The following is a 25792-nucleotide window of genomic DNA, read 5'->3' as shown; positions in this document are numbered from 1 at the left end:
TGTGTGTTTGCTATGCGCCATGTTTGTTGCTTGCGCAGCAATCCGCTTCCCAGAAGCATCAATAACTTTAGGTTCTTTGTCAGGCGGGGGCGTGTCACCAGAAGTCTGGGAATTGGCTCTTTTACGTGCATTTGACACTACCAAAGCGTCTAGTGGCAGATGTCCCTTAATATAGACTGGATCAGATGGTGATGGTCTATACTTTTTTTCTATTCTTGGATTTAGCACAATACAACGTACCGGGTCTTTAAATATGTCTGGAGCATGTTTAATAACTCATTTGATCATGGGTAGTATTTGCGTAGACCTTTGCGACTGCTCAAATGTATCCAGTAAAAAATCCTCATCAATGGCATCAGAGTGCATTGGAAACACATGGTAAAGTGCAGCTCTATTTAATAAATGATTAAACCCAATACTATCTTCTGGAGAGGAAGGTTTTGTTGGGTAGTACTGAGGACCAGGAATATCTGGCACATTGTGTGGTGGAAAACCATATATGTCATCATCCTTAGGATATTCTGTATTGACATCCTCATCTAAGGGATATGCATGTGGCTCTGGTACATCATTCCCCCCACCTAGATCATACTCCTCGTCAGTGTGGCTTGATGATGCAGGAGATTGAACAGGAGAAGTTATAGGTTCAATATATGGAGGAATAGGAGAGAAAGAGGGTGAAGGAGAGTAAGGGTGCATTGGAGAAGTTGCACAATCCTTTTTCTTGGAAGGAACCACAGGTAGAAGTGGTGCCTCTGCTGGTCTCTTCTTGTAAGGAATTGCTTCCACATGTCCAGTTTTTGAATTAATATGGCCCACTCTTTGTTTAGGATCTGGTCAGTTCTTCCTCCTCTACAGCCTTCTTCGGCGTCGATTTTTTCGGTGCTGATAGGGGTTGTTTTGTGTTTTTTGTTTTAGGAGGAGTTGTGGAGTCCTGTGGCATATTTTCCGGTGCAGACGGTGGTTTCGGCTTGGCAGGTTTATTTGTATCAGGCCTTGGAGTCTTTGGTACCGATGTTGGAGATTTCGGCGTGGAGACAGGTCTCGTTGGCCCTGCGGCGCCAGACTCTGGTTTTCCATCTTTATTTTTGGAACCGGAGGTTTCGGAGTCGAAGCTTTCGGGTCCGGTACAGTTTTTGGCTTCAGCACCGATGTTTCTTTTGATTTGGGTGCCGAAGGGTCTTTGTCTCTGGGCACCGAAGGACGTTTTGGCTTCGGTGTCGAAGAGTCCTTCGGTGTCGAAGGATGTTTCGGTGCCAATTGAGGAGGTGGAATTGGCACATGTGGTTTCGTCGGTGCCGAGGCACCGGAAGGCGTAGTCTTTTTCCTCCGAGCAGAACCCGAAGGCGGGTCATTTGAGGGTAGATCGCGGTCTCGACTGGGCCCCATGGGCGGAGTGCCGACCGCTGCCTTTGGCTCGGGTAGTATATGTTGTGCAGGGGTAGGGGTACTCGCGGGCTGCCGAGATGGAATAGAGTTGTCTGAGTCCTCTCCCCCTGATATGATCTGGAGATCAGGCGAGTCTTCCTCGGCGACGAGTGGAGCCTCGTCCTCGGAGATATCTTTGAGTGGTTCTTCGTCCCTGGAGACGTCCTCTCCGATGATCTCCTCCTCAAAGATGGCCTCCGGTGCTGGCGCTGATCTCCTCATCTCGTGTCGACGGGCCCTCCGATCCCGAATGGTCTTCTTCGATCGGAAGGATGCACAGGCTGTGAAGGTCGACTCGTCGTGTTCCGGCGATAGACAGAGGTGCAAACCTCGTGATGGTCGCTATGAGGGAATTTTGCTCGACATACCGGACATCTCTTGAATGGAGTTCTGTCCATGAGGCGTAGACCGCACGGCGCCGATAGGCCCAACTGCCCGCATCGACACACCGGTATGTAGCTGGTGATGTCGAAAAGTCTATTCGATGTTGAAAATGTTTATCTAAAGTTTCATGCTTCGAAATTGCTGAAAAAGTCTTTCTAGCCAGAGCGGAAAACTTTCATCCGAACCCAGTGGCGGAAAAAAACAATCTGAGGATGGAGTCGATGACCATGCGCAGTATTGTCCAAGGGAGGAGTCACCTATCTCGTGACTACAAAGACTTCTTCCAAGAAGACAACAACCTGCAATCATCCGAGCCCAACACCAGGTGGCGATCTATTGCAAAAGTGTACGATCTGCAGCTCATATGCCTTGAACATAGGGTTAACGGTTCAAAGGTAAGTATTCAGTCGTGGGAGTTGGTATTCCGGAGGTAGACTCCGGGGTCCCCCAGGGTCAAGAATGCACTCTGGTTACACCCTCAGCTGCGCTAGGGCAGCCGAGTGCAGAGTGCTGAGGCCCAATGTTATCCAATGTGGCAAATGGGGTTTCAAGCCAGCACAAGAGGCGCACCCCTCAGCGGCACTGGGGCGGCAGGGTGTAGAGTGCTGTTTTGGCGCCGGGTGCACTGTAGCATTACATGGGGAGTCTCCAGTTTGCAAACACACTGCAGGTTCGGGACGAAGGTCTTCTGGGTGTGACCACCGTTTGGAGAGTTAAGTTGGGATGCTGGAGGTTGGTTAGGCGCATCAGTTGGGCCACCCAAGACCATAGGGCATAGGTTAGCTTCGACACAGCTGCTTGCTCCTTCTTTTGGTTTCTTGTCTGACTTCTTGGTTCAGGGCTGCCCAGTAAACACTGTATTAGGGGGCATTTTAGGGGTCTTGAGGTCAGTAGCCAATGGGCTACTGACCTTAGGGTGACTACACCCTTGGTGTGCTCAACCCACGTGGGGGAGTGAGCACAATCCCTAAAACTGATTGGGGAGTGTCTGCCATCTGTAAGATGGCAGGCAATGAAGAGTGGGCTTCACTTCACTTCCCCCACCTGAGGGGTGGGGTTGGCAGAGGTGGGCATACCTTCTGTGCTGGCTAATTTTTACCACCTGTATAAGGAAGGGGGCCTGCTCCTGTTACCAGGAGAGGCTGGGGGTCGCATTACAAAGGCTGCAAGGCCTTTGAAGCTGCCCTGCCACAGATGGCTCCTCCTGGCCTGGGGTAGGTGTGAACACCTCCGCCCAGGAAAGGCATTGTTTCTGGGCTCAGGGAGTGAAGGCTCCCACCCTAGGAGTCCAGAAACATGTCTTGTGGTAGCAGGATGGTTTGTACCAGACAGGGAATCTACCAGATGCTGGTCGTTTTTCAGGGGGCATTGATAATATTGCCTCAGAGTGCATTTTTCAATAAATCCCACACTGGCATCAGTATGGGTTTAAAGTGCTGAGAAGTTTGATACCAAACTGCTCAGTTTTCAGTAAAGCCATTATGGTGCTGTGCAGTTTGTAATGACAACTTCCCAGCATCATATACGCTTAAAGGTATTACTGCACTTACAGGGGTGGCTGACCTATGCCAGGGCAGTGGGTCGTAGGCATGGCACCCAGGGATGTGTGCCATGTTGACTCTTCACTTTGTTCTGCACCAAAACACGCAGCCTGCAATGGCAGTGTGTGTGTAAAGGTACAGGGCCTCTAAGGGTGGCACAATAAGTGCTGCAGCCTTTAGGGGTCTTCTCTGGTACCTAGGGTACCTTTTGCAATGGACTGACAGGTGGCCAGAGAGGTGCCAATTGGGAGAACAAGGTCCAGTTTTGGGGAAAGAACACAGGGCCTGGGAACCTGATTGTCAGGGACCCACGGCACATCAAGTAAGTGCATCAGTAGTCTGGCAAAAAGTAAGTGTGTGTGTGTGTGTGTGTGGAGGGGGTTACTGCAACAGAAACCCAGCTTCTTACACTTAGGGTTCAGCGTGGGTCATCATGGAGGGATTAGTCTTCGGGGCAGTCGGTTCTTTGCTTTTATGATCCTTGTGTTTTTCTTCGTCCCTCCTTTTTACCTGCTGGCATCAAGGGTTTGCTCAAAGGTTTTTTGCTCCCATCAGCATCCTTTGGATGGGGGACCCGTCCGACTTTGTTTGGGACAACCATTGGTTATCACGTTTCAACGTCAAGGTGGTTCTCAGGGCTTTAGGGTCTTCTGCCGCTTGGTTTTTCTGGAGTTTGAGACCTTCACAGTTGACACACTCTCTGCATCGACAATGCTACCTTTAGCATCCAACTCCAATCCTTGTGCTGGTTTAGCTTACTCAACAGTCTCCTCATCGTCAGTAGAAAGACCCAGGTCTTTCAGGGATTCTTGTAGCCTGCAAGCACCAGCCATGGGTGGTGTGCCTCTGGTGATTTTCTTTTTTTCCACCACATATTTTTATCAACAGCTGTAGCGCCTTTGGTGATTTTTTGAGGGCTTTTGGTCAACTTTTCCTCTCTCCTTTCTGCAAATCTTCCAAGATTCTTTAGAGCTCCTTTGGTGTGCTTCTTACAAAGAATGTGAATTCAGAAAAGGATTAATGCTGCGAAACCTGCTCTAACAAAGGGGGCACGATTGTAGCCTAGCCCAACTGACGTGGTACAACAGGTTTTAGAAAATGGGACCAGGTAAGAGTTAAGTGAAGCCAAGAAAGTCCAAAATGACCCCTTTGTTCACAGAGCACCAGCAAAAGTTTGCATGACAGAAGCACACATGGTTAAACCATGCATGCCTCTACCACGCAGCCCAAACCACGAATGAGTCTTGACGCATTAATTTACCACGCAATTTTGTGGTATAGGCATGAATGGCAAAGGAGTATGTGTGGCTAAGGTTGCCACTACTCTGACCCCCCCCCTCTCACCGCCCCCACAATGTTCTTAAAACACTGCCCCTTTACTAACACTCCCAGACCCCCCTCCCCCTGCGCTGACTCGAACCATTCCCATCCCCCCTGCCCTAAGGCCTAAAACCCTGCCCCTTTACTTACCCCCCCACCCCTGCGCGGTCCCTTAAACTACCCCAACCCCTTCCACTGCCCTGAAACTTACCTCGAAACCCCCGCCAACCCCACTCACCTCACCACTGCATCATACTGCTTTCGTCTTCCGTCCAGCCAGCAGCTAGACTGCGCACTGCCTTCACTATGCATATGCGTGGTTTAAGTATATGCGTGAATTTAAGCATATGCATGGTTAAGGCAGCGGAGTTCAGACTTGTCCTCCCAGTAAAATACCTACCTCCAAACACTCAAAGACATGGGACTCCTGCTATGGGGACTGGATGGACCTTTTAATAGGTAGAAAGTACAAGTCTCCATGAAGGTGTACACTTTAGGAACAAACTTTGAATGTTTTCAAATTCACCATTAGTGTAAAAAATAAAAACAAACACTTCCAGTAGAACTGCTGAGTTTAAAACATTGGGCTAGTCTGAAAAAAGTTTAGGTAGAACACTACAACTTTCCCAAACAATTACCATGTCTTTAAACCCCAACTTTTCATCACCAAAATAAAATCCACTTTCTATTTTACGGAGTCCCATTTGCTCATATGGTTCAACCGAGATCACAGCAATACGGGGCACAGATATGAACTGAATGGTTATTTCAGAATCGAGACATCTGAATTGATTTCTTCTAACTGCCTGTGGAACTTCACAAGTGGCTTACATGTTCAGAGATAGGCTGCCTGAGCGGAAGAAAAAAATGAAGAGCTTACTGCAGGAAAATATGAAGAAAACAAACCCAAGGTAATTCAGAATTGCTGAGCATGAGAAAAGCCGGTTAGTCTCCAGAGCAGGGCTGGACAATACAGCGCATGAGCTAAAATAAAGAGGGGTAGGCCCCCCTTCACATTTTCATGTGTAAGCAGTGGTGCATGTCAAACAAATGTCTGTTTTAATCTTGAGAATCCGTTTAAATACGCAACACTCATGAGGAACTTACTGACAGGGTACAGAAATGTACCAAGGCATAGATGTAGCTACTTTCAATTACTTCCACTATTCATGTCTACATTGTGAACATGTTCTCTTTCCAAATGTGTTAAACTTCTATTTGAAATGCTTACACCTTTACTAGTTCGACTGTCTCGTCTTACAATAACGTATAAAATAAACTTAATTTGAACAGATTTCGTAAGCTATAAAAACTTACTTGTGTTCAGCACATACACCAGGACACGTCTGACACAATTCGCAGGTGGCTCCTTGGAATTTTGGATCTGTGCATTTACACCGTCCACAATCACAGGTACCACGGCCATTACAAATTTGGCCATTTGTTGCAATACAACTAGTTGTATCCAGTGAACAGTCACAGGCACTACGAGTGAAGTTAGGGAAGCACTTACATACTCGACAATCGCAAATCCCATTTCCTAGGAGACAAAAAAAATCTGTTTTACGCCAAAGTAGTACAAAAACAATTTTATTTGTTTCAAGAAGTTACAAAACTGACAATTTGCACAATGTACAGAATGCTTAACTTCGTCCGAGCATAACATCTTAAAAAGCAAAAACTTGCATGAAGTGGTTTTACTCTGTGTAACTTTAACCTGGAGACAGAAGAATCTTCAACTGAAAAATAATCTTGTTTCTCCATTCATAGTTTTGCCAGCTGCTACCAATAATCACGTTTTGCATCTTCAATTGCCTAATTTGAAATGCTAAAATTACCATGTGGTTATTTGAGAACATGAAAAAGGAATTTCTATGCATTCTATTTCTCTTTGACTTTCTGTACATCTCCACTATATTTGAGTTTTTAATGCTTACCGCCACATATCAGGCCGTTGGATCTATCACAGTTAAAGTTGTCACATTCACAGAACTTTCCAGAGTAAATTTCATTTGGATTCTCCCGTTCTTTGCATACACACTGGCCACAAATACACTCTCCATTATTACTGCAGATTTCTGAAGCGTTGTCTTTTCTACAGAACGCATCCATATTGTCACTATTTACTTCATCGGTTCTGCATTCACAGATTCTACCAATACGTCCTTCGTTGCATCTAGAAATAAAGAATTTAATCAAGTATTGTAAGATAACATTCTCTCTCCCTACCCCATGGATGATTGCACAAAAGTTAAAGATCAGCTAAGCCAAATTCCAACCAACAGAAATAGTAAAAGAAATTAAGTACAAACACCCACTGAGCAAGGCTAGAGGCTTTGGCTAGGCAGAAAACAAAAGCAAAAAAGTCTCCAAAGGAATACCACATAAGCATGCCGCTGTGTGCAAGTAAACAAAGAAAAGCAAGAAATAACCAACTGCATTAAGTAACAGCATTCTTGTATGATGAGATTTAAGACGTGACAGGGAAGCAGTGTGAATACCTAATAGGTCTACAGTAGAAACAAAGCAAATGAAATGAATGTAATACAATGTACAGCATCGAATGGGAAATAGAAACAATGTCCAGTAAGCAGTAACAACCTAGAAGAGCTACACTTGATTAGAACGAGAAGACGACTGCACAATCAAAACCAAGTCAGTATGGTCTATACAGGAACTTAGCACGCATTGTAGTAGGATATCGAAGCACAGTTATAGCATTTATATCAACTTGGGGAAAGACGCAGGTTGGAATTATAGCATTATGTAATCCCGGCGTTAGCACCAACCGAATCCTTAACAAAATAGTGTACATAGCCAGAATATAGCTCGTGATGGACATATGCCGAATCTACCTCTTATCAGTGTGAAACGCTTACTACTTAGAGTTATAATTACCTACCTCAGTCCGGCAGGGCAATACTATGTGAAGCGTAGCAGCAGGTTACACCTAATATATAGAACTATAACCACCTACCTCATTCCCTTTATGGTAACGCTATGTGAATTGTATTGCTAATCTACCTCATTATATGTACTCTGTATTGCTAAACTACCTCATGTATATGTATGCTGTGAAGCGCTCTGATACCCAAGGGTCACATTCGCGCTATATAAAACTTTCTAAATAAAAATAAAATTAAAAAAAAAACAGATGTATGGACACTCCGCTGTACTTCAAACCCATTATAGACAAGGGCTGCGAGCGAGATAAATTACAAAATTGCACTGCTGCAAGCAGGTGCAAACTTCTAAGGGTTTGAGAGATGCATCAGTGAAAGATGGCTTGGTGGCTTCAAACCGCCTCTCAGACTTAATTCAGGCAGACCAAAGCTGCCTCAACAGTTTCAATGCTGCCTTAAAAAGAGAGCATGAATGTGACTATTTAAGTGATGCTCTGCTAATGCACCTACTGTAACCAATGAACAGAACCCCCCACCCTCCCAATCCCCCAGTTGCTGGACTGTGATATTTACACTCTCCTAATCATATTAGAAAATGGCTCAAATACAAAAAGCACCAATACCTGGTCCACAGCGTTATTTATTTTATTTATTTATTTTATTTTCAGAGTTTTATATAGCGCGAACAAGATCTTCGCAGATATCAGAGCGCTTTACATAGACGGGTACATGAGGGAACAAAGTCAAATAGGTAAATCAATAGTTCACACAGTACAGAAGGGTACATGAGGGAACAAAGTCAAATAAGTAAATCAGTAGATCATACAGTACAAATAATACAAATGGGTGACTGCAAAGCAATCAAGTGGGAGATAAGACAACTCGTACAAATAGATAAGGGGGTCAAGCAAGTAATACAGATCATTGCAGGGTGTTAATAGGGTTCGAGATAGTAGTACAAGTGAATTTAGCCATGAGGATAGCTTTTACTTCTTTTTTGAAGAGTGTAGTGGAGGAGATAAGCCTGGTTTCGGGAGGGAGTGAGTTCCAAATCCTAAGCGCCATTCCTGAGAAAGAGCGCTTGTATGTTTTTTCCTTCCGGAATCTTCGAGGTTTCAGCAGAAGATTGTTTGCGCCTCTCGTGTTTCTGATTCCCCCAGAGATTGTCAATTTCTGAGCAAGGTAGCCGGGTCAAGTCAAGTCAAGTCAAAGAATTTATAAAGCGCACTACATACCCAGAGGGTCTCAAGGCGCTAGGGGAGGGGAGGAGGATTACTTGTCGAATATCCACGTTTTAAGTTGCTTTCTGAATGCTAGGTGGTTCTGAGTGAGACGTAGGTGAGTGGGGAGTGAGTTCCATGTTTTAGCAGCCAGGTATGAGAAGGATCTGCCTCCCATGGTGGTCTTGTTGATGCGAGGTACAGTGGCGAGGGCTTGGCTGGACGAGCGTAGATGGCGGGAGGGGGTGTAGAAGGACAGTCGTGAGTTGAGGGATTCTGGTCCGATGTCGTAGAGTGATTTGTGTGCGTGGGTTAGCAATCGGAAAGTGATCCTCTTATTGACGGGTAACCAGTGGAGGTCTTTCAGGTGGCCAGAGATGTGTTCGTTGCGCGGGATGTCTAATATGATCCTGGCTGATGCGTTTTGGATTCGTTGTAGTTTCTTCTGGAGTTTAGCGGTAGTGCCTGCGTAGAGGGTGTTTCCGTAGTCCAGTCGGCTCGTGACCAGAGCATGGGTGACTGTTTTTCTGGTTTCGGTGGGGATCCAGTGAAATGTTTTTTTGAGCATGCGGAGAATGTTGAAGCAGGATGAGGATACGGCGCTGACTTGTTTGTTCATTGAGAGTGAAGAATCCAGGATAACGCCCAGGTTCCGTGCGTGGTCTGTCGGGATGGGGGCTTTTCCAAGGGCTTCCGGCCACCAAGAGTCGTCCCATGCAGATGGGGATGTACCTAAGATGAGGACTTCTGTTTTATCTGAGTTCAGTTTCAGACGGCTGTGTTTCATCCATTCGGCAACTTCTTTCATTCCTTCGTGTAGGTTCGTTTTGGCGGTGCTGGGGTCATTGGTGAGAGAAAGGATCAGTTGAGTGTCATCCGCGTGAGAGATGATGTTGAGGTTGTGTTGGCGGGCGATGGTCGCGAGGGGGCTCATGTATACGTTGAAGAGGGTGGGACTGAGTGAAGATCCTTGTGGTACGCCACAGATGACTTCGGTGGCCTCGGACTTGAATGGTGGAAGGCGGACTCTCTGAGTTCTTCCGGTGAGGAACGAGGTGATCCATTCAAGTGCTTTTCCTTGTATTCCGATGTTTGAGGCGCTGTAGAAGGGTGCTATGACAGACTGTGTCAAAGGCTGCGGAGAGGTCGAGGAGGATGAGGGCGACTGTGTCTCCATTGTCCAGTAGAGTTCGAATGTCGTCTGTTGCTGCGATGAGGGCGGTCTCAGTGCTGTGTTTTGCTCGGAAGCCAGATTGAGAGGAGTCGAGGGATTTGTTGGCTTCGAGGAAAGCGGCGAGCTGGTTGTTGACCGCTTTCTCGATGACTTTGGCCGGGAATGGAAGGAGCGAAATGGGGCGGTAATTTTTGAGTTCGGTGGGGTCCGCTGTGGGTTTTTTCAGAAGGGCGGTGAGTTCAGCGTGTTTCCAGCTTTCTGGGAAGGTTGCGGAATTGAAGGAGCAGTTGATGACGTCTCGGAGGTGAGGTGCTATGACGGAGTCTGCTTTGTTGAAGATGTGGTGAGGACATGGGTCTGTGGGAGATCCTGAGTGGATGGAGTTCATCAGGCGGATGGTGTGCTCAGTGGAGATTGGGTTCCAGTCGTTAAGGGTGTTCAGGGGGGGAGAGTGTTCTTCATATGGATGGGTGGGTTGGTCTCCGGGTTGGTTGTCGAAGCTGTTGTGGATGTCAGCAATTTTGTTGTGGAAGAATGAGGCTAGGGAGTCGCAGAGGGCTTGAGAGGGGGTGATGTCGTTGGAATTGGCCGAGGGATTGGTAAATTCCTTGACGATGTTGAAAAGTTCCTTGCTGTTGTGGGCGTTTTTGTCAAGTCGATCCTTGAATGCTGTTTTCTTGGCTTTTCGGATTAGTTGGTGGTGTGTGCGGGTGGCGTTTTTGAAGGCATCCTTGGTGCTGGTGGTTGGGTCTTTTTTCCAGGCCTTTTCAAGGGAGCGGCAGAGTTTCTTGGATTTCTTAAGGTCATCGTTGAACCAGGAGGCCTTCTTGCTGCCCGGTTTGCTTTGACGTTTTTTCAGTGGTGCTAAGGTGTCGGCGGTGTTGGATAACCATAGGGTGAAGTTGGTGGCGGCTTGGTCTGGGTTAGAAGAGTGGGCTGGGGTGTTTAGAAGGAGCGATGAGGAGATCTGGTCGATGGTGATTTTGTTCCAGTTTCTTTGCAGAGTTGGTTGGAGGTGGTTGATGGGTTTTGGCTTGTTGTAGGTGAAGTGAACGCAGCTGTGGTCGGTCCAGAGGAGGTTCGTAGTGTGGCTGAAGGAGACATGATTGCTGGAGGTGAAGATGGGGTCGAGTGTGTGACCTGCGATGTGGGTGGGGGAAGTGACCAGTTGTTTAAGTCCGAGGTTGGCGAGGTTGTCCAAGAGGGTGGTGGTGTTGCGGTCGTTGTTCTTTTCAAGGTGAAAGTTGAGGTCTCCCAGAAGGATGTAGTCTTTGGAGGGGAGCGCGTGTGGAGTGATGAAGTCCGTGATGTCTTCACTGAATTTTGCGCGGGGTCCTGGTGGTCTGTAGAGGAGGGTGCCTCTGAGTGTGGTCTTGGGGTCGATGTGGATCTGGAAGTGAAGGTGTTCGGAGTTGGCGTCAGAGCTGGTTGAGATGCGGATGGATTTTTTATGGACGATAGCGATTCCTCCTCCTGTGTGGCTGGTGCGGTCCTTGCGAGTGATCTTATAATCTTCAGGGATGGCAATGGTGATGTCTGGGGCGGAGGAAGCGTTCATCCATGTTTCTGTTAGGAAGGCGACGTCTGGAGAGATGGTGTCTAGTAGATTCCATAGGTCAATGGCGTGCCTGTGGACCGATCGGGTGTTGAGCAAGATGCATTGTAGGTTGTTGGGATCGGGAGTCTGAAGTGTGGTCGTAGCGGAGATGTTGTCGGTGCTGAAGAATTTGCAGGAGTAGCAAGAGAAAGGTCCAAGGGTGTGTCCAGGAGCGGCTTGGACGCAGTTGGGGGCGCGACCGGGGTTAAGGGCTAGGAGGGTGGCGGTAATGCGGGAGGGCTGGGAAGCGCGAGGGGCAGGGGGTCTGGCGCTGGGCGCGGACGGGCGTAGACGGGCTTACCTTTGGCGCACCTTCGGCGCAGATTGGGCACGGTCGCTGCGCGTGAACGCTGCGCGCGGGAACAACTGTCATATATGGATAGTGGAGGGTGAGGGGCGAGGGCGTCTCAGCTGGGAGGCGATGTGGCTCTGGGTGTGGTGCAGGTGGTGTCAGGAAAGATTCAGGCAGGAGATCGAGGGGAGCGTCACTCAGAGACTACTAACATTCAAGCACAATGCAGCAATGAGGTGCACGTAATTGACACAGAGCGCCAATCTAAATTCAATTACTAGGCTTCAAAAGCGCCAATCAGCTACGAAGCGCTAATGTGGAAGAAAAGATACACGCTGTAACTTAAAGGCTATGTGGCACAGAGCGGAAAGCGGAAATTACAATAAAATAACAGCAGGCACTATTCAGATGTTGGCAATTAAGTATTTAAGTCGCTGCGCGCGTGGGAGCTTCAGAACGCGATAGCGTTTGTTAAAGGCAACAATACCAGGCGCAGACAGGCGAGCTCGGGTGCACAGGGCTTCAGCTGTGGTGCAGGTGATGTCAGGAAAGATTCAGGCAGGAGATCGAGGGGAGCGACCGTTCAGGAAGGAATCCCGGCGGTCACAGCTAGGTACGGGCTGGGGAGAGTGTTCTACGTGTGTGGGAGGGTCAGCTGGGAGGCGGGATCAGAGAGGCGGGTCAGGGGAGAGGACAAACACAAAATGGAGGGCAAAGTGAAACTAAAAGCAGCAGCGGGGGCACAGTACAATGATAGTCAGCAGGCAGCTAAGGCTCACAATTCCACCACAATACCTCTGCCAAAGCGTCACTCAGAGACTACTAACATTCAAGCACAATGCAGCAATGAGGTGCACGTAATTGACACAGAGCGCCAATCTAAATTCAATTACTAGGCTTCAAAAGCGCCAATCAGCTACGAAGCGCTAATGTGGAAGAAAAGATACACGCTGTAACTTAAAGGCTATGTGGCACAGAGCGGAAAGCGGAAATTACAATAAAATAACAGCAGGCACTATTCAGATGTTGGCAATTAAGTATTTAAGTCGCTGCGCGCGTGGGAGCTTCAGAACGCGATAGCGTTTGTTAAAGGCAACAATACCAGGCGCAGACAGGCGAGCTCGGGTGCACAGGGCTTCAGCTGTGGTGCAGGTGATGTCAGGAAAGATTCAGGCAGGAGATCGAGGGGAGCGACCGTTCAGGAAGGAATCCCGGCGGTGAGTTTAGGTGTACCGCCTTGTGTGTCATGCAGGCGATTTTCAGATGTATTCTGGCTTCAAACGGCAACCAATTCAGGGATTTCAAGTAAGGGGTAATGTTGGAGTGCTTTTTTGACCCAGTGAGGAGTCTCGCTGCAGCATTTAGAGATGCTTTTAGTGGTGCGGTTGTAGTTAATGGGAGTCCGCAGAGGGCGGTGCTGCCGTATTCAATTCGTGGGATGACTAGTGCTTGCACCGCAGTTTGGAAGTCTTTGGCTGGGAGGTAGGGTTTAAGTTTCCTCAGAGTATTGATCTGGAAGTTCGCTCCCTTTGTTGCTTTGCTGATATGTTGCTGCATGTTGAGATTGGTGTCGAGTGTTATGCCTAAAGATTTTGCTGAGTCCACGATGGTGGGTTGGACATTGAGTGCGGTTAGGAGTTTAAGCCAATGTTGAGTGGTGGATATCTTCGCTGGAGGTGAGATCAGAAGGAACTCTGTTTTCAGGGCATTGAGTTTGAGGTGATTGTCGGCAAGCCAGGATTGGGTGCATCTGATCGTTGAGTTCAGGAGCAGGATGTCATTGGGTGATTGCAGTTTGAGGTAAAGTTGGGTGTCATCGGCATACATGTGAAAGTGTACATTGGATGCTTGTAGCAAGGTGGTGAGAGGTTCCATGACTAGGTTGAACAAAGTTGGGGATAGAGAGGATCCTTGGGGGACGCCTAGCGTTACAGGTACTGGCGTGGACATCAGGTTGTTGCTCTTGAATTTCTGCGACCTGTTGCGGAGAAAGGAAGTGAACCATTTGAGGACAGTTCCAGATAAGCCCATTCTTGTGTTTAGTAGTTCTAGTAGATTCTCATGTTTAACGGTGTTGAATGCGGAGGAGAGATCAAGAAGGATGAGGAGGCAGGTGTCATTTTGGTCTAGCATTTGAAGTGCGTCGTCAATTATGTGAGTCATAGCAGTTTCTGTGCTGTGTCCTGCTCGGAAGCCTGACTGGTGAGGGTTGAGGAGATCGAATTGCTCAATGTGTTTAGTCAATTGTAGTTGTGCGCATTTTTCCAGCAGTTTGGCGAGAGTGGGGATATTGGTGATGGGACGGTAGTTGTTGAGATCAGAGGGGTCGGCTGTTGGTTTCTTTAGTAGAGGTGTGACCTGACCAACTTTGAGGGAGTCAGGTATGCTTCCTTGTTGGAGAGAGCTGTTGATGATTTTAGTCCAGAGAGGGAGAAGCAGAGGGGTAAAGTCTTTTACTGCGAAGGCAGGGAGGGGGTCTGTGAGGTGATTGGATGGTTTCAGGGTGCTGAGTAATTTGCCAATTTCTTCTTCCGAATATGTGTCAAAGGTTGACCATGTAGCATTGTTTTTTGGTTCAGCGGGTGCTGGGCATTTGGGTTTGAAGTAGAGGCTTGCGTCAATGAGGAGATCGCTTTTTATTTTGTCAGTTTTTTGGATAAAGAAAGCAGCGAAGTCTTCACATGAGGGTGCCTCACGCCCAGTGTTGAGTGGTTGTGGTTGCTCCTTGGATTGCGATTTGATTAGCTCAAACAGTTTTCTCGGGCGGTTCTTTGCTTGGTTAAGTTGGAGGCGGAAGAAGTCCGATTTTGAGCGTTTTATTTTCCTGAAGTAGGCGTTTCTCTTCTTCTTCAAATCTTTTAGGTGCATTGCAGAGGGGGCTGATCTCCAGGTCCGTTCTGCCATTCGCATGTCTCTTCTATCTTCGTTGAGACTCCCGTCGTACCATGGTTTGGAGATTTTAGTAGAGACTCTTTTTAGTTGCATAGGTGCATCCTCATTAATTATAGAGGTCATAGTGTTGAGATAGTGGTCAGTCAGAGTTTGGACGTCCGAGGCGCCTGCAGGAGGGAGTAGGAGATTGCAGCTGTTAGGGGGCAGAGAGCCAGGGTTGAGCTTTTTCGAGTCTCCTTTCCAGACTTTGGGCTTGGAGAGTTGCACCGGGTTGACTTTTTCGTTGATAAAGAATGTGATACTATGATGATCTGACCAGTCACAGGGTTGGATGGATTCGAGTTGGATAGAGTGCTCCTTGGAGATGATCAGGTCGATGGTAGAGCCTTTCTCGTGGGTCGGGCTGTTGCATATTTGGGTGAGGTTCAGGGCATCGAGGACATTTTTAAGACTATTTACCACCGCGTCGTTGCGGTCATTCCAGTGGAGGTTGAAGTCACCAAGGTATATTTGGGTGAGCTGGCGTCCGGAATTGGTTGAGATCATATCCATGATTTGTTGGGAGAAGGTGAGGTTGTCCCTGGGTGGGTGGTAAATGCTGTGCAGAGAGCATATCGGTTTGCCCTCACTAATAATGTCGAGGCAGATGTATTCCCAGGATGTTGGGGATGGTAGGGATGTGGAATTGACTTTCTGAACAGAGAGGTTGTTCTTGTATATGCATGCGATTCCGCCACCTATTTGGCCTGTTCTGTCGAGCCTGATAATGTGGTAGTTGGGAGGAACCAGAATGTCCATTATGGGTGTCGAGGATTCAGTTAGCCACGTTTCAGTCAGGATGATTAGGTCAAGGTCCTGCGATAAGAGGAGTTCAGCAATGGCTGCTGAGTGTTTCGTGGCCGATCTGCAGTTGAGAAGAGCGCATTTGAGACGGGGTGTGTAGAGGGTGTTAGATTGTTCTAGCGAGAGAGGGACTTTTCTAAGGTTATTGGGGATGGAGGATCTGCTGTTTAGTGTGGGTGGTCTTAGGGGATTTGGGTGTATCGTGGGAATGTTGCGGTGTGGGGTGCTTGTGTGAGTTTGGGGGGCTGGTTCATAGAAGCGGAGAAGGGTGAGTGTGTCGAGGTCAGAAGAAGAGTTGTGGGTGCGGCGAGGGCGGTTGTTGCGATTAAGAGCTGGGATTGATGTCAGATTGGGGGATAGCTGAGTGCGAGAGTTAGTCTGAGGGGTGGGGGACAAGTTTGACGGGGAGGTGTGGATGTGTGAGGCGTTGCAGGGGCGATGCTGGGGACGAGGGCAGTTGCTGTGCCTATGAGCAGGGATTGACGCCTGGTGTGGGGCGTGATGAGGGTGGAGGTCCGCCGGCGGAGTAGGAGACAGGTTGGGAGGGGGGGTGGAGGTGGGTGGGCGGTGTATGGGGCGTGTGGAGAGTAGTTCTTTGATGACGTGAATGTCTTCTTTGATCTGAGTGAGGGTGGCCGTGATGTATTCCATCGTAGGGTAGGTGGTGGGGGTGGGAGTGGCAGTCAGGGGTGAGTGGCTGGCCAGGGAATTCGTGTGCAGGTGGGAGGGAGGGCTCGTGTTCGGGCAGGTCTGCGTTGTGTTGGAGCGCGGGATGGGGTTAGGGAGGCGAGAGGTTCTGGACGGGAGGGGAGTGGATGAGGTAGGGAGGAAGTTGGTGTTATGGGTGGGGGCATTGGTGGTAGGCGGGGGGACAACGTGTAGGCTGGGAGACTGGTAGCCGTGGTGGGGGTGTAAGGAGGATAGTAGGGGCTGAGAGTAGGAGGGGAAGTGGGATTGGAGACGGTCCTGTTGAGGGGAGGGGGCGTTAAATTAGGAGAGGGAGTACGTTCTGCGAGGTTGATTAGAGGGTAATGAGGACTGAGAATGGGGGGGGATAAAGGGGGGGAATTGTCGGATGCGTGTTATTCTGGTGCTGGACTAAGTTGGGAGTGTTATGGGTGGGGACTGTGCTGTCAGCGACGAGCGGGGTGTTAATGCCCGCTGTAGGTGTGATAGGCGTGTTGAGGGTATGTGTGGAGGTCCGCAGGTTGGTAGAGGGGGCGGGGGAAAGAGCGGTGTATGAGGGGGAGCGATCTATGTCTGTGATGGGGTGCTGAGTTGGGATAGTGGGGTTGTGGGTAGGGGATGGGAGGTCAGGGGTGGTAGGTGTGTCCCTGATTGAAAAGTATGTAGCTGAGAGGTCATGGTTGGTGGGATTGGGGGAGATATGCGTGTTTGTCCGTGAATTGGAGAGGTGTTCTTTGAAGGTGGGGAACATGTTGTCTAGCAGTTCCAGGTTCCTGTCTGTGGATTGTGATAGGACAATCCCGTTATTGTAAATAGTGATAGTGGCTCTGCCTGGAAAGACCTGGGATGGGGAGATGGAGAGAGTTTGGCTGTGTGCGGATTTTCTAGTGGAGGAGACGGTGAGTAGGGTGAAGAACGCTTTTCTCCATTGAGCTCTGCGTGTGGTGTGGAAGATGTTATCGGTGTTCAGGGATCCATTAACCGGTGAGAAGTAGGTGTCAGCAAAGGGCGTTTCCGAGTGTGACCTAAGGAAGTTGTGTTTAAAGCGTTTGGCGGCTTTTTTGGTGAGTGATGGTGGGTAGATCATTTTGTTTGTGTGTTTGCCGATGGGGTCCATGTTGCGTTGCAGGATTAGGTGGGTATGGGAGGATGCAGTAGTGGACTATAGTGGTACCAATGTGCAGAAAGACATGTGTGCAGAAAAACAGGTGCATACAGTAGGATACACAGTAATAAGTTATAAATTACAAAGTGACACTAGTAATCAACCAGCCTATCCAGGATATGAGAGTGAGCAGTAGGGCAAATACATACGGTAAATTGTGAGGTACAAGGTGTAAGAATAGGCATAATACTGATAATATATAAGGGTAGGGTACAATGGGTGAGTGCACTAATGCACTATAGTTGATAATATTGATAGAATATAGAGGAAGGATCCAGATACACAATTTACATGAGTCAAAATTCAAAAATCGAGGGTGACACTGGTTATTAAATCCTGTAAAGGCATGGCTATAGTCTGTGTAATACATTACAATTTAAATTATTCCAGTAAAAAATAATATCGGTGTACCTGCACGCTCCACATTCAAAGGTTCCATTCCCATTGTAACAGTCTGCACTATTTGGAATGCCTGAGTTTTGGCAGTCACATTCACATATGAACTGAAGAGCAACCTCCACTTCCTCAGTGAATCCCAGCAGCTTGATCTTGATAGTTTCATCTTGCCCTTTTTTTGGGCACTTGTGAGCAGTGATACTAATTTCAAATTGCACCTAGAAGAAACAAAAGCGTTTAGTGTGCTTTAAAGCATATTTTGTTACTTATATAGTTCTTATTTGCTCTCAAAATTAACAGAATACGGAAATTTCAGCCTTCCCAGTTAAGTTATAGCACCCAGATTCCCCTTCTCCACTCTCTCCCTCACCTTTATTAAAGCCTGCTTCAGGTGGCACCCAAAATGTTCTTTAATGTCAAACTGTATGACAATTGCGTCAAATAACAGGCAAAACGTCGAGGTGACCATGTCAAAAAGGGGCACTTTCCTACGACCACCCACCCCCAAGCGAAAGAGAATGAGACTCTTCTTTCCCAAAAGTCTTCATCTTCTGAGGGGACAAACCTGGAAAGGCATCTGCATTGGCATGGTCAGTCCCAGGTCTGTGCTCCCCTGTAAAGTCCACTCTCTGTAGGGAGATGGAATACCTACATGATTTGAAGTTTTCACCTTTTATTTTATCAGCCATCTGAGAGGCCTGTGATCTGTTTGGATAAGAAAGTGATTACCAAACAGGTATGGTCTCAGCTTCTTCACAGACCAAAATAGGGCAAAGGTTTCCCTCTCAATGGCACTCTAACGCTGTTCTCTGGAGAGCAGACTCCTGCTAATAAAAGCAACAGGCTGGTCATGGCAATCATAGTTGGTCTGGGATAGGACCACTCCAATCCCATGATCAGAGGCATCAATCTGGACTATGAACTTCTTAGAATAACCTGGAGCTTTCAGAATGGATGCGGAGCTCATTGCTTCCTTCAGTGTCAAACGTCATTTGGCAGCTCACTGTTGGGTTTACCTTTTTTGGCTGATTTTCACAGTTCTGTGATGGGTGCTACAATGGTAACATACCCCTTCACAAACCTACTGTAGTGCCCAGTCAAGCAAAGGAATGCCCTGACTTGAGTTGGAGTTGTTGGAGCAACCCAGTCCACAATATTTTGGATCTTGGGCTGCAAGGGTTGATCTTGGCCTCCATCTAAAAGGTGGCCCAGGTATACAACAGATCCCTGCCCTATCTGGCACTTGCTGGCCTTTATAGTGAGCCCTGCTCTCAGTAGAGCCTCAAGGAACTTTCCAAGGTGGACCAAATGAAACTGCTAAGTGGAGCTATAGACCCCAAAATATTCAATATATGCTGCACTAAAAGACTCTAAGCAAGCAAGAACTTAGGTAACCTACTTTTGGAAAGTGGACGGGGCATTCTTTAATCCAAATGGCATTACAGTGAACTAATGTCCATCTGGGGTCAAGTAGTATGATGAGGATTTCTCTTTTGCTGCAGGGGTCGGACCAATCGGCTAGTACCCGGATGTCAAATCAAGAGTCATGAAACATTTGGCTGCCCCCAACCTGTCAAATTATCAGCTCTTGGGATGGGCGGTGTGTGTAGGAGGCTGGCTTAGTATTTGGTGCACTAAGGTAAGTAGCACAAAATACAGTGGTCTCCAGGAGGAGTCCAAGCCATATATTAAAAAAGTGGAATGTGAACTGCAGGAAAAGATGGGACTTGGACCAGAAGATCTTGAGGAGCTGGGGACACACTGAACCACCCAGGGTAAGCACTCAGGAACCCCACGAGGCTGTGCGTAGAGTGTGAATACTGCTGCGTGCCCAATGGGAGCCAACGGAGAAGTTGGGGTTGCAGTTTTGAAGAAGGACCCCGAAGAATTCCCGTGGATGACGGAACGTTGTAGGGCCACCACACCCATGCATGACCCAGAGTACAGGTACCTATACCAGGGAAGCCATGTGCATAGGGGTGAAGAGATGTTAGAAACCTCCGTAGACAACAATGGAAGACTTGGAGAAAAGTGCCTCTGGGGAAGGTGAATTAGTCTGGTGGAATCCAAGTGTGGATTCTGGAAGCGATGAACCTGCAAACAGAGGGAACAGAGTCTATGCCACTTCGGAGTGACCAGGAGGCACGGAAGAACAATCCCCACCGATGTCAGACGGTTCAGATGAGTTGACGGTGACCTTGTCGCTGCAGCTGTGAGGATCATGCGACACTGAGGAAGACCAGGAGCCGTCCCTGAGGAGTCCCACATCGGATGTCATTGACCAGGGAGTCATGTCCGGCGGTAGCACCAACAAGCCTTGGTAGCCGAAACTGGCGTGGAAAACAAAGGAGCAACGTCGGGACCAGCAAGGTCCAAGGGACTCACCACAAGCAAGAGAGTCAGAACAGGCCTGGAGCAAGCAGGGAGCCCACTGAAGCAGGAGAAGACCCTCAGGAGGACCCACAGGCCAGAGGGCACAGGAGTCGCAAGCAGCTCACCAAGAAGGAAGGCAGTGCAGAGGAACCGTTAATGCTGTACTTGGCAGGAAGAGATGCTGGAGACTGGAGTTTCTTGTAGCACAAAGATCTCGGGAGTACAGAGCCAAAAAGCCTTGGCAACAGCAAGTCAACACGATGCACAGGGGTTCGGTTCCAGCGGTTCTGATGAGTGATACTGGCCTCAAAATTGCAGAGGACAGGTCAGGCCTAGAGTGTGTTGCAGAACCCCCACTTGTGTTGCTGGGCCTTTCGAAGTCCGCGGGACATCAGGAGTAGCAGACCGGTCAGCTGTGTTGTGGTGCCTGCAGATGCAGGGGAGTGACTACTTCACTCCAAGGGAGATTACTTTGGGTGTCCTGGATGCCCACAGGTCTGGTGAAGATCCTGGAAGAAACAAAGACAGACGACTTGCAGAACAGCGAGACCAGGAGCAGCAGGAGTCTTCCTTGGTGCAGTCTCGGTTCCAGGTGAAGTCCAGCATAGCCCTAGTGTCCAGACGGTCGAAAAGTGACGCAGTTTCAGTCTTGAGTCTTGCCCCAAGACGAACCTATGGAACCATCCACAGGTAAGCTCTTAAGTCCCCTAGGAAAAGGGTTGGAACGACTAGGGGTCTCACCCAGAGGAGAGGCTGTCAGAGGGGAGGATACTCCCATGTCCTTTGTCCAGTTTCGCCTGAGAGCCAAGGGTTTCCTGAACTGGCTCAAAATGGAGTAGGCAAGGAGGGTACAAAATGTGCCCTTCATAGCAGTCTGGTGACGCTGGCAAGCGCCCCCATCCCAGCCCAATATACTAAGTCCTGTCTGTGTGGTATTCACACCTCCATGTGACATGAAACTAATAGTTTACCTGTCGGTGTAGTTTTGCAGCTTGAAGATCTTTCTGGATTCACTATGCTGTGCATTATTCCGAGGTCTAGTGGTTGGGTCCGGAATCGTAGTCTTTCTTTTTTTCTCTCTCGTAGCTCAGGTGGGCGTCTACCCCCCACCTTTTGGTGTACTTCCTGTGACGTCGGCACGCTTCCTGCGGAAGCTCCCACCTTTGGGGGCCAACTTCGGATTCTTTTTTCTTGTTTTGTGTTCGGTTTGCGAATCCTTTGGCAATGTTCTCTATTTCCTTTCCAAGTAAGTGATTTTCCCGCTTTTTCCTTCAAGGTGTCTGGTTCTGTATTGTCCTTGTATTACCACCTGCTTCTCCAGCCTCATCTTTCTGGCGGAGTTGGGTGGGTTCGCTAGTGAATCCAGAAAGATCTTCAAGCTGCAAAACTACACCGACAGGTAAGAAACTATTAGTTTTGCAGCGTGAATCTTTCTGGATTCACTATGCTGTGCATAGACTTTGTAGCGGTTTGTTATGTTTGTGGCGGCTGGGTGGAAGAGGAGCGTTGGTTGTTGAATATATGTTGAAGCACCTTCTGTCCTACTTGTGCTTCTTTGTTCATTTGTATATCCACACAGTAGTGCTTAGTGAACGTATGCACTGAAACCCATGTCGCCGCCAGGCATATGTCTTGAATGGGGGCGTTAGCCAGGAAGGCTATTGTTGCTCCTTTTTTCCTGGTAGAGTGGGCCCGTGCCCCTTCGGCTAGTGCATAGTTTGTGCGATCCATCGTGCGATGGTTCCCTTTGTTACTGGTCTACCCAGGAAACTGCTTGCGAAGGACACAAAGAACTGCTTTGTTTTCCTGTGCTCCTTGGTTCTTTCTATGTAGTGCATTACTGCCCTTCTAGCGTCCAGAGTGTGCAGTGCCCTCTCTGCGCTTGTGGCCGGTTTCTGAAAGAAGCTCGGTATTTGTACTGTCTGGTTGATGTGGAACCTTGACACCACCTTTGGCATAAAGTGTGGGCCAGCTCTCACCACTACCCTATCATTGTGTATTTGGATGTAGGGTTCTTGTAGCATTAGCGCCTGTAGTTCGCTCACCCTGCGCAGCAAAGTGATCGCCACCAAGAAGGCTGTTTTCATTGTCAGCATTTGTAGGGCGGCCTTATGAATGGGTTCAAAGGGCGCTTTAATGAGCCCTGTTAGGACTAAATTAAGGTTCTATGCCGGTGGCGGCATTATCTTTGGTGGTGCGATCGATCCTCTTTGCCCCTTCCAGGAATCTCTTTACTATGTAAAGAAACTCTTCCCTGTTTCTCCTCTTGTGTAGTCCACTATCGCTGCTAGGTGTAGTTATAGCGAGGATGAACTTAGTTTTGCCTTCAGCAGGTGTCTGAGATATCTTAGCACTGTTGATTCCCTGGTCATCTTCGTGTGTAGCTTCTTCTTTCTGCACCATTGTGTAAACCTCTTCCATTTTGCAACATAGCACCTTCCTGTGCTAGGTCTCCTTGCCTCTCGTAGTACCCGTAGGGTGCTCTCAGGTAACTTTAGGTGTACAAACTGTCTTCAGGAGCCATGCTGCTAGGCTGAGGCTCTCTAGCTCTGGGTGTAGTACTTCTCCGTTTTGCATGGAGAGTAAGTCCTTCCTTTTCCCAAACTTGCGGGGTGCACCCTGTGCCATTTTCATAATCTGTGAGTACCAGGTCTGCCTGGCCCACTGGAGTGCCACCAGGATCAGAGTCATGTTGCTGGTTCTGCACTTGCTGAATACTCTGTTTATCAGTGGTATCGGGGGGGAAAGCGTAAGCAAATGTGTTCGACCAGCTTATCCATAGGGTATTCCCCAGGGATCCTTCCCCTGGTTGCCTGGATGCGAAATCTCGGCATTTTGCATTCTGGTGTGTTGCAAATAGGTCTATTGTCGGTGTTCCCCACCTTCTGAATAGCCTTTGCGTTTCCTGTGTATTGAGCTCCTACTCGTGGGATGCAGATGTATGTCTGCTGAGACAGTTCGCTTCCGCATTGTCCTTCCCTGGTAGGTGTATGGCTAGCAGGTCTATTTTGAGTGGGATGGCCCATCTCCATATCTCCTGTGCTAGGTTCGATATCGGGGATGATAGTGTTCTTCCCTGCTAGTTGTTCTAGAACATCGTTGTTTTGTTTTCTGTCTGGATCAATACTCTCTGGTTGTACAGTTTTGTCTGGAAGGCTTTCAGGGCGGTGTAACACGGTCTTTAGTTCCAGGTAGTTGATGTGTTTGACCGCATCCGCTGAAGTCCACAGACCCCTCACCCTGAGCTTGCTCATATGTGCTCCCCATCCCTTCTGGGATGCTTCTGTGGTGATGGTCACCGTTGGGGTTGGTGGTGTTAAAGCAGTGGTCCCCAAACTTTTTTAGGCGGGGGCCACATCAACTTTTCTTTCTGTGATGAAGGGCCGGGGTCAGTCTTATAACAGGAAATGATATGGGACAAAAAGTGACAACCAATTTCATTGTGGAGATTACAATGACATTTTTTGCAGCGATTTTATTTTTAAAACACTATCTCACAATACTACATTTATTGCAGTATTATCCTTCTGTGTTTGGTACTTTTCTCTTGTAACACACTGACCATTTGCTACCTCTTGTTCACTTTCCATACTTGCACAAATGCCACCACTGCCCAAGTAACGTTTGTTCTTGTGTCCTCCATTTATTGCAGTATTATAACTCTACTTGTACTTTGTACCCAGCATTCTGTTTCCTCAATTCAAGTATGTGATTAAATCTTGTGACTCAGATCGCGACCACCCATAGCTGCTTCAAGGTCTGCATTTTGTCATTGGGGGAAGTCTAATATACCTTCTCGTTCTCACCTGTGTGAAAGGCCCCTCGCTGAAGTGAAATATCTCGGACCCTAAACTGGAGGAACCGACACGCTTTCTGCACTGTGGGAGCTCTTCTATGCACTTGAAGGCCAGAGAACTCTGCAAGTCAGAATCGAGGCGCACTGAGAGAGCTGGTTGCAGCCTCACAGTAACAGAATAGCATGGCACATTTCAAGTCCGGATTGCGGTGCATTTGGGCGCACTAACACTTGGATCGGCAATCTCTGATCCACCATAGCAGGGGAGCGGAGAAGTTTACAATTGTGGTGAGCTGGCACAGAGCGCTGGGCACGGGATAACAGTGCTAGAATAGGAAAGAGCGCTGGGCACTGGATCACAGCAAGGAGTGCTTGGCACAGGATCACAGCGCTAGAATAGCAAGGAGTACTGGGCACAGGTTCAGTTCACAGCTCTTCAAAAGAAAGAGGTAATGGGCACAGGATCATTGCGCTAGCAGCAAGGGGTGCTGGGACTGCACTAACAGAGCTCTATTCAACCTCGCTGTAGTAAACATTGGGGTTCTGTGAGTCAGGGTACAGGTTTGGCACATTCACCACAAGGAGTTTCGAAGGTTAACACCAGGTGCTCTGGCCGAGCTGGGTCAGTTTCACAGGAGATGTTGCATGTAAGGTCGAGGTTAGGCACAGGGAGATGAAGTGATTTGCCCAGAATCACAGGATGGTGAGCGTCGGTGCAGAGACTCGAACCTGGTTCCCCTGAAGTCGAACGCCCTAGCCTTCAGGCCACAGTGGGTTTGCGATGCTCTCAATCCATGTAATACTAAACTAAATGATGTCGGTCTGAGGTGTAGTGGGGTGCATGGAGGTAAGGGGTAAGGCCTCAGTATTCAAAATTGTCATAACAACTCCCCCCCCCCCCCCCCCCCCCACAACTGTAAAACAGTTACTAATGCCGGTAAGGCTTGAGGTGCACTTGCTAAGCCGGGCCTGGGACCCTAGTTTTAGAAGAGGGGTGTGTGAATGCTGCAGGTCAGGATTGAGGTTCACCGGGAGAGCTTTGTGCCACGAAAGCATTTTCAGGAAGGATACCCCTAACGGTCTGCTTTGTACTACACCGTTTGAGAAACACACGCAGACAACAATACAATTTAAGCAGGCTCTGAAAACGATGTACCCCTCTCGCTGGCTACAACCCTGAAATATACCAGAAAATGTATACTTGCAAGGCGGACCTTAGACAGGGCAGACTACAATTTGATTCTAAAAAGGCAGCCCGCTCTCATGAGAAACACCTGATCCTACCATGCCTGGCAACATACTCACTTGCAGAGCCTAACACTGGTAAGGGGGTGAAGACACTAATTTAAAACAAAAGATTACTAAGTGAAGACACTTACAAATCAATGCAAGAGAGTTTGGCCATGACCGATGCAATGAGGAGATCGATGCTCTTAAGCTGCACTTCGACTACGCTTAAGGAAAAGCTGGAAGGACATGATGAATGGCTATCGGCAACTGAGTACCAGATTCCCGACACCGAAGACACTTTACAAAACATTTTAGGCCGGGCAAAGATCTTGAAAACCCGGCCTATGCAGATTAGCAACACCACTATATCACATTAAACTTCCGATCAGTAAATGGCGTCTTCCCCATGTAGGTAGGTAATGGGTAAAGGCCGCGCTACATAAAAAAAAGGAACATCAATAAAACAAGTCTCCACCATGGGCCCCCAACCCCCCCAGCTAATCACACCTCTGCTCCGGGTAAACTGGGGTAACACTCACCGGCTCACAAGG

The 25792-nt window shown here is 48.3% G+C and overlaps 1 protein-coding gene across 2 annotated transcripts in view; it reads right to left on the bottom strand.

Moving 5' to 3' along the window:
• The window catches only part of ITGB1 (integrin subunit beta 1), a 446163-nt gene that overhangs the window by 135407 nt on the left and 284964 nt on the right, over positions 1-25792 (bottom strand). For both annotated transcript variants that reach the window (XM_086941542.1, XM_086941543.1), the window contains exons 11-13: positions 17858-18060; positions 6611-6849; positions 5991-6213 (exon numbers count right to left, since the gene is read on the bottom strand). In XM_086941542.1, coding sequence (XP_086797668.1) covers positions 5991-6213; positions 6611-6849; positions 17858-18060 — 665 coding nt within the window. The remainder of the gene's footprint in view (positions 1-5990; positions 6214-6610; positions 6850-17857; positions 18061-25792) is intronic.

This window comes from Lissotriton vulgaris, chromosome 10 (assembly GCF_964263255.1).
Source record: "Lissotriton vulgaris chromosome 10, aLisVul1.2, whole genome shotgun sequence".
Taxonomy (NCBI): Eukaryota; Metazoa; Chordata; class Amphibia; order Caudata; family Salamandridae; genus Lissotriton; species Lissotriton vulgaris.
This window is presented reverse-complemented; position numbering and strand designations above follow the sequence as displayed.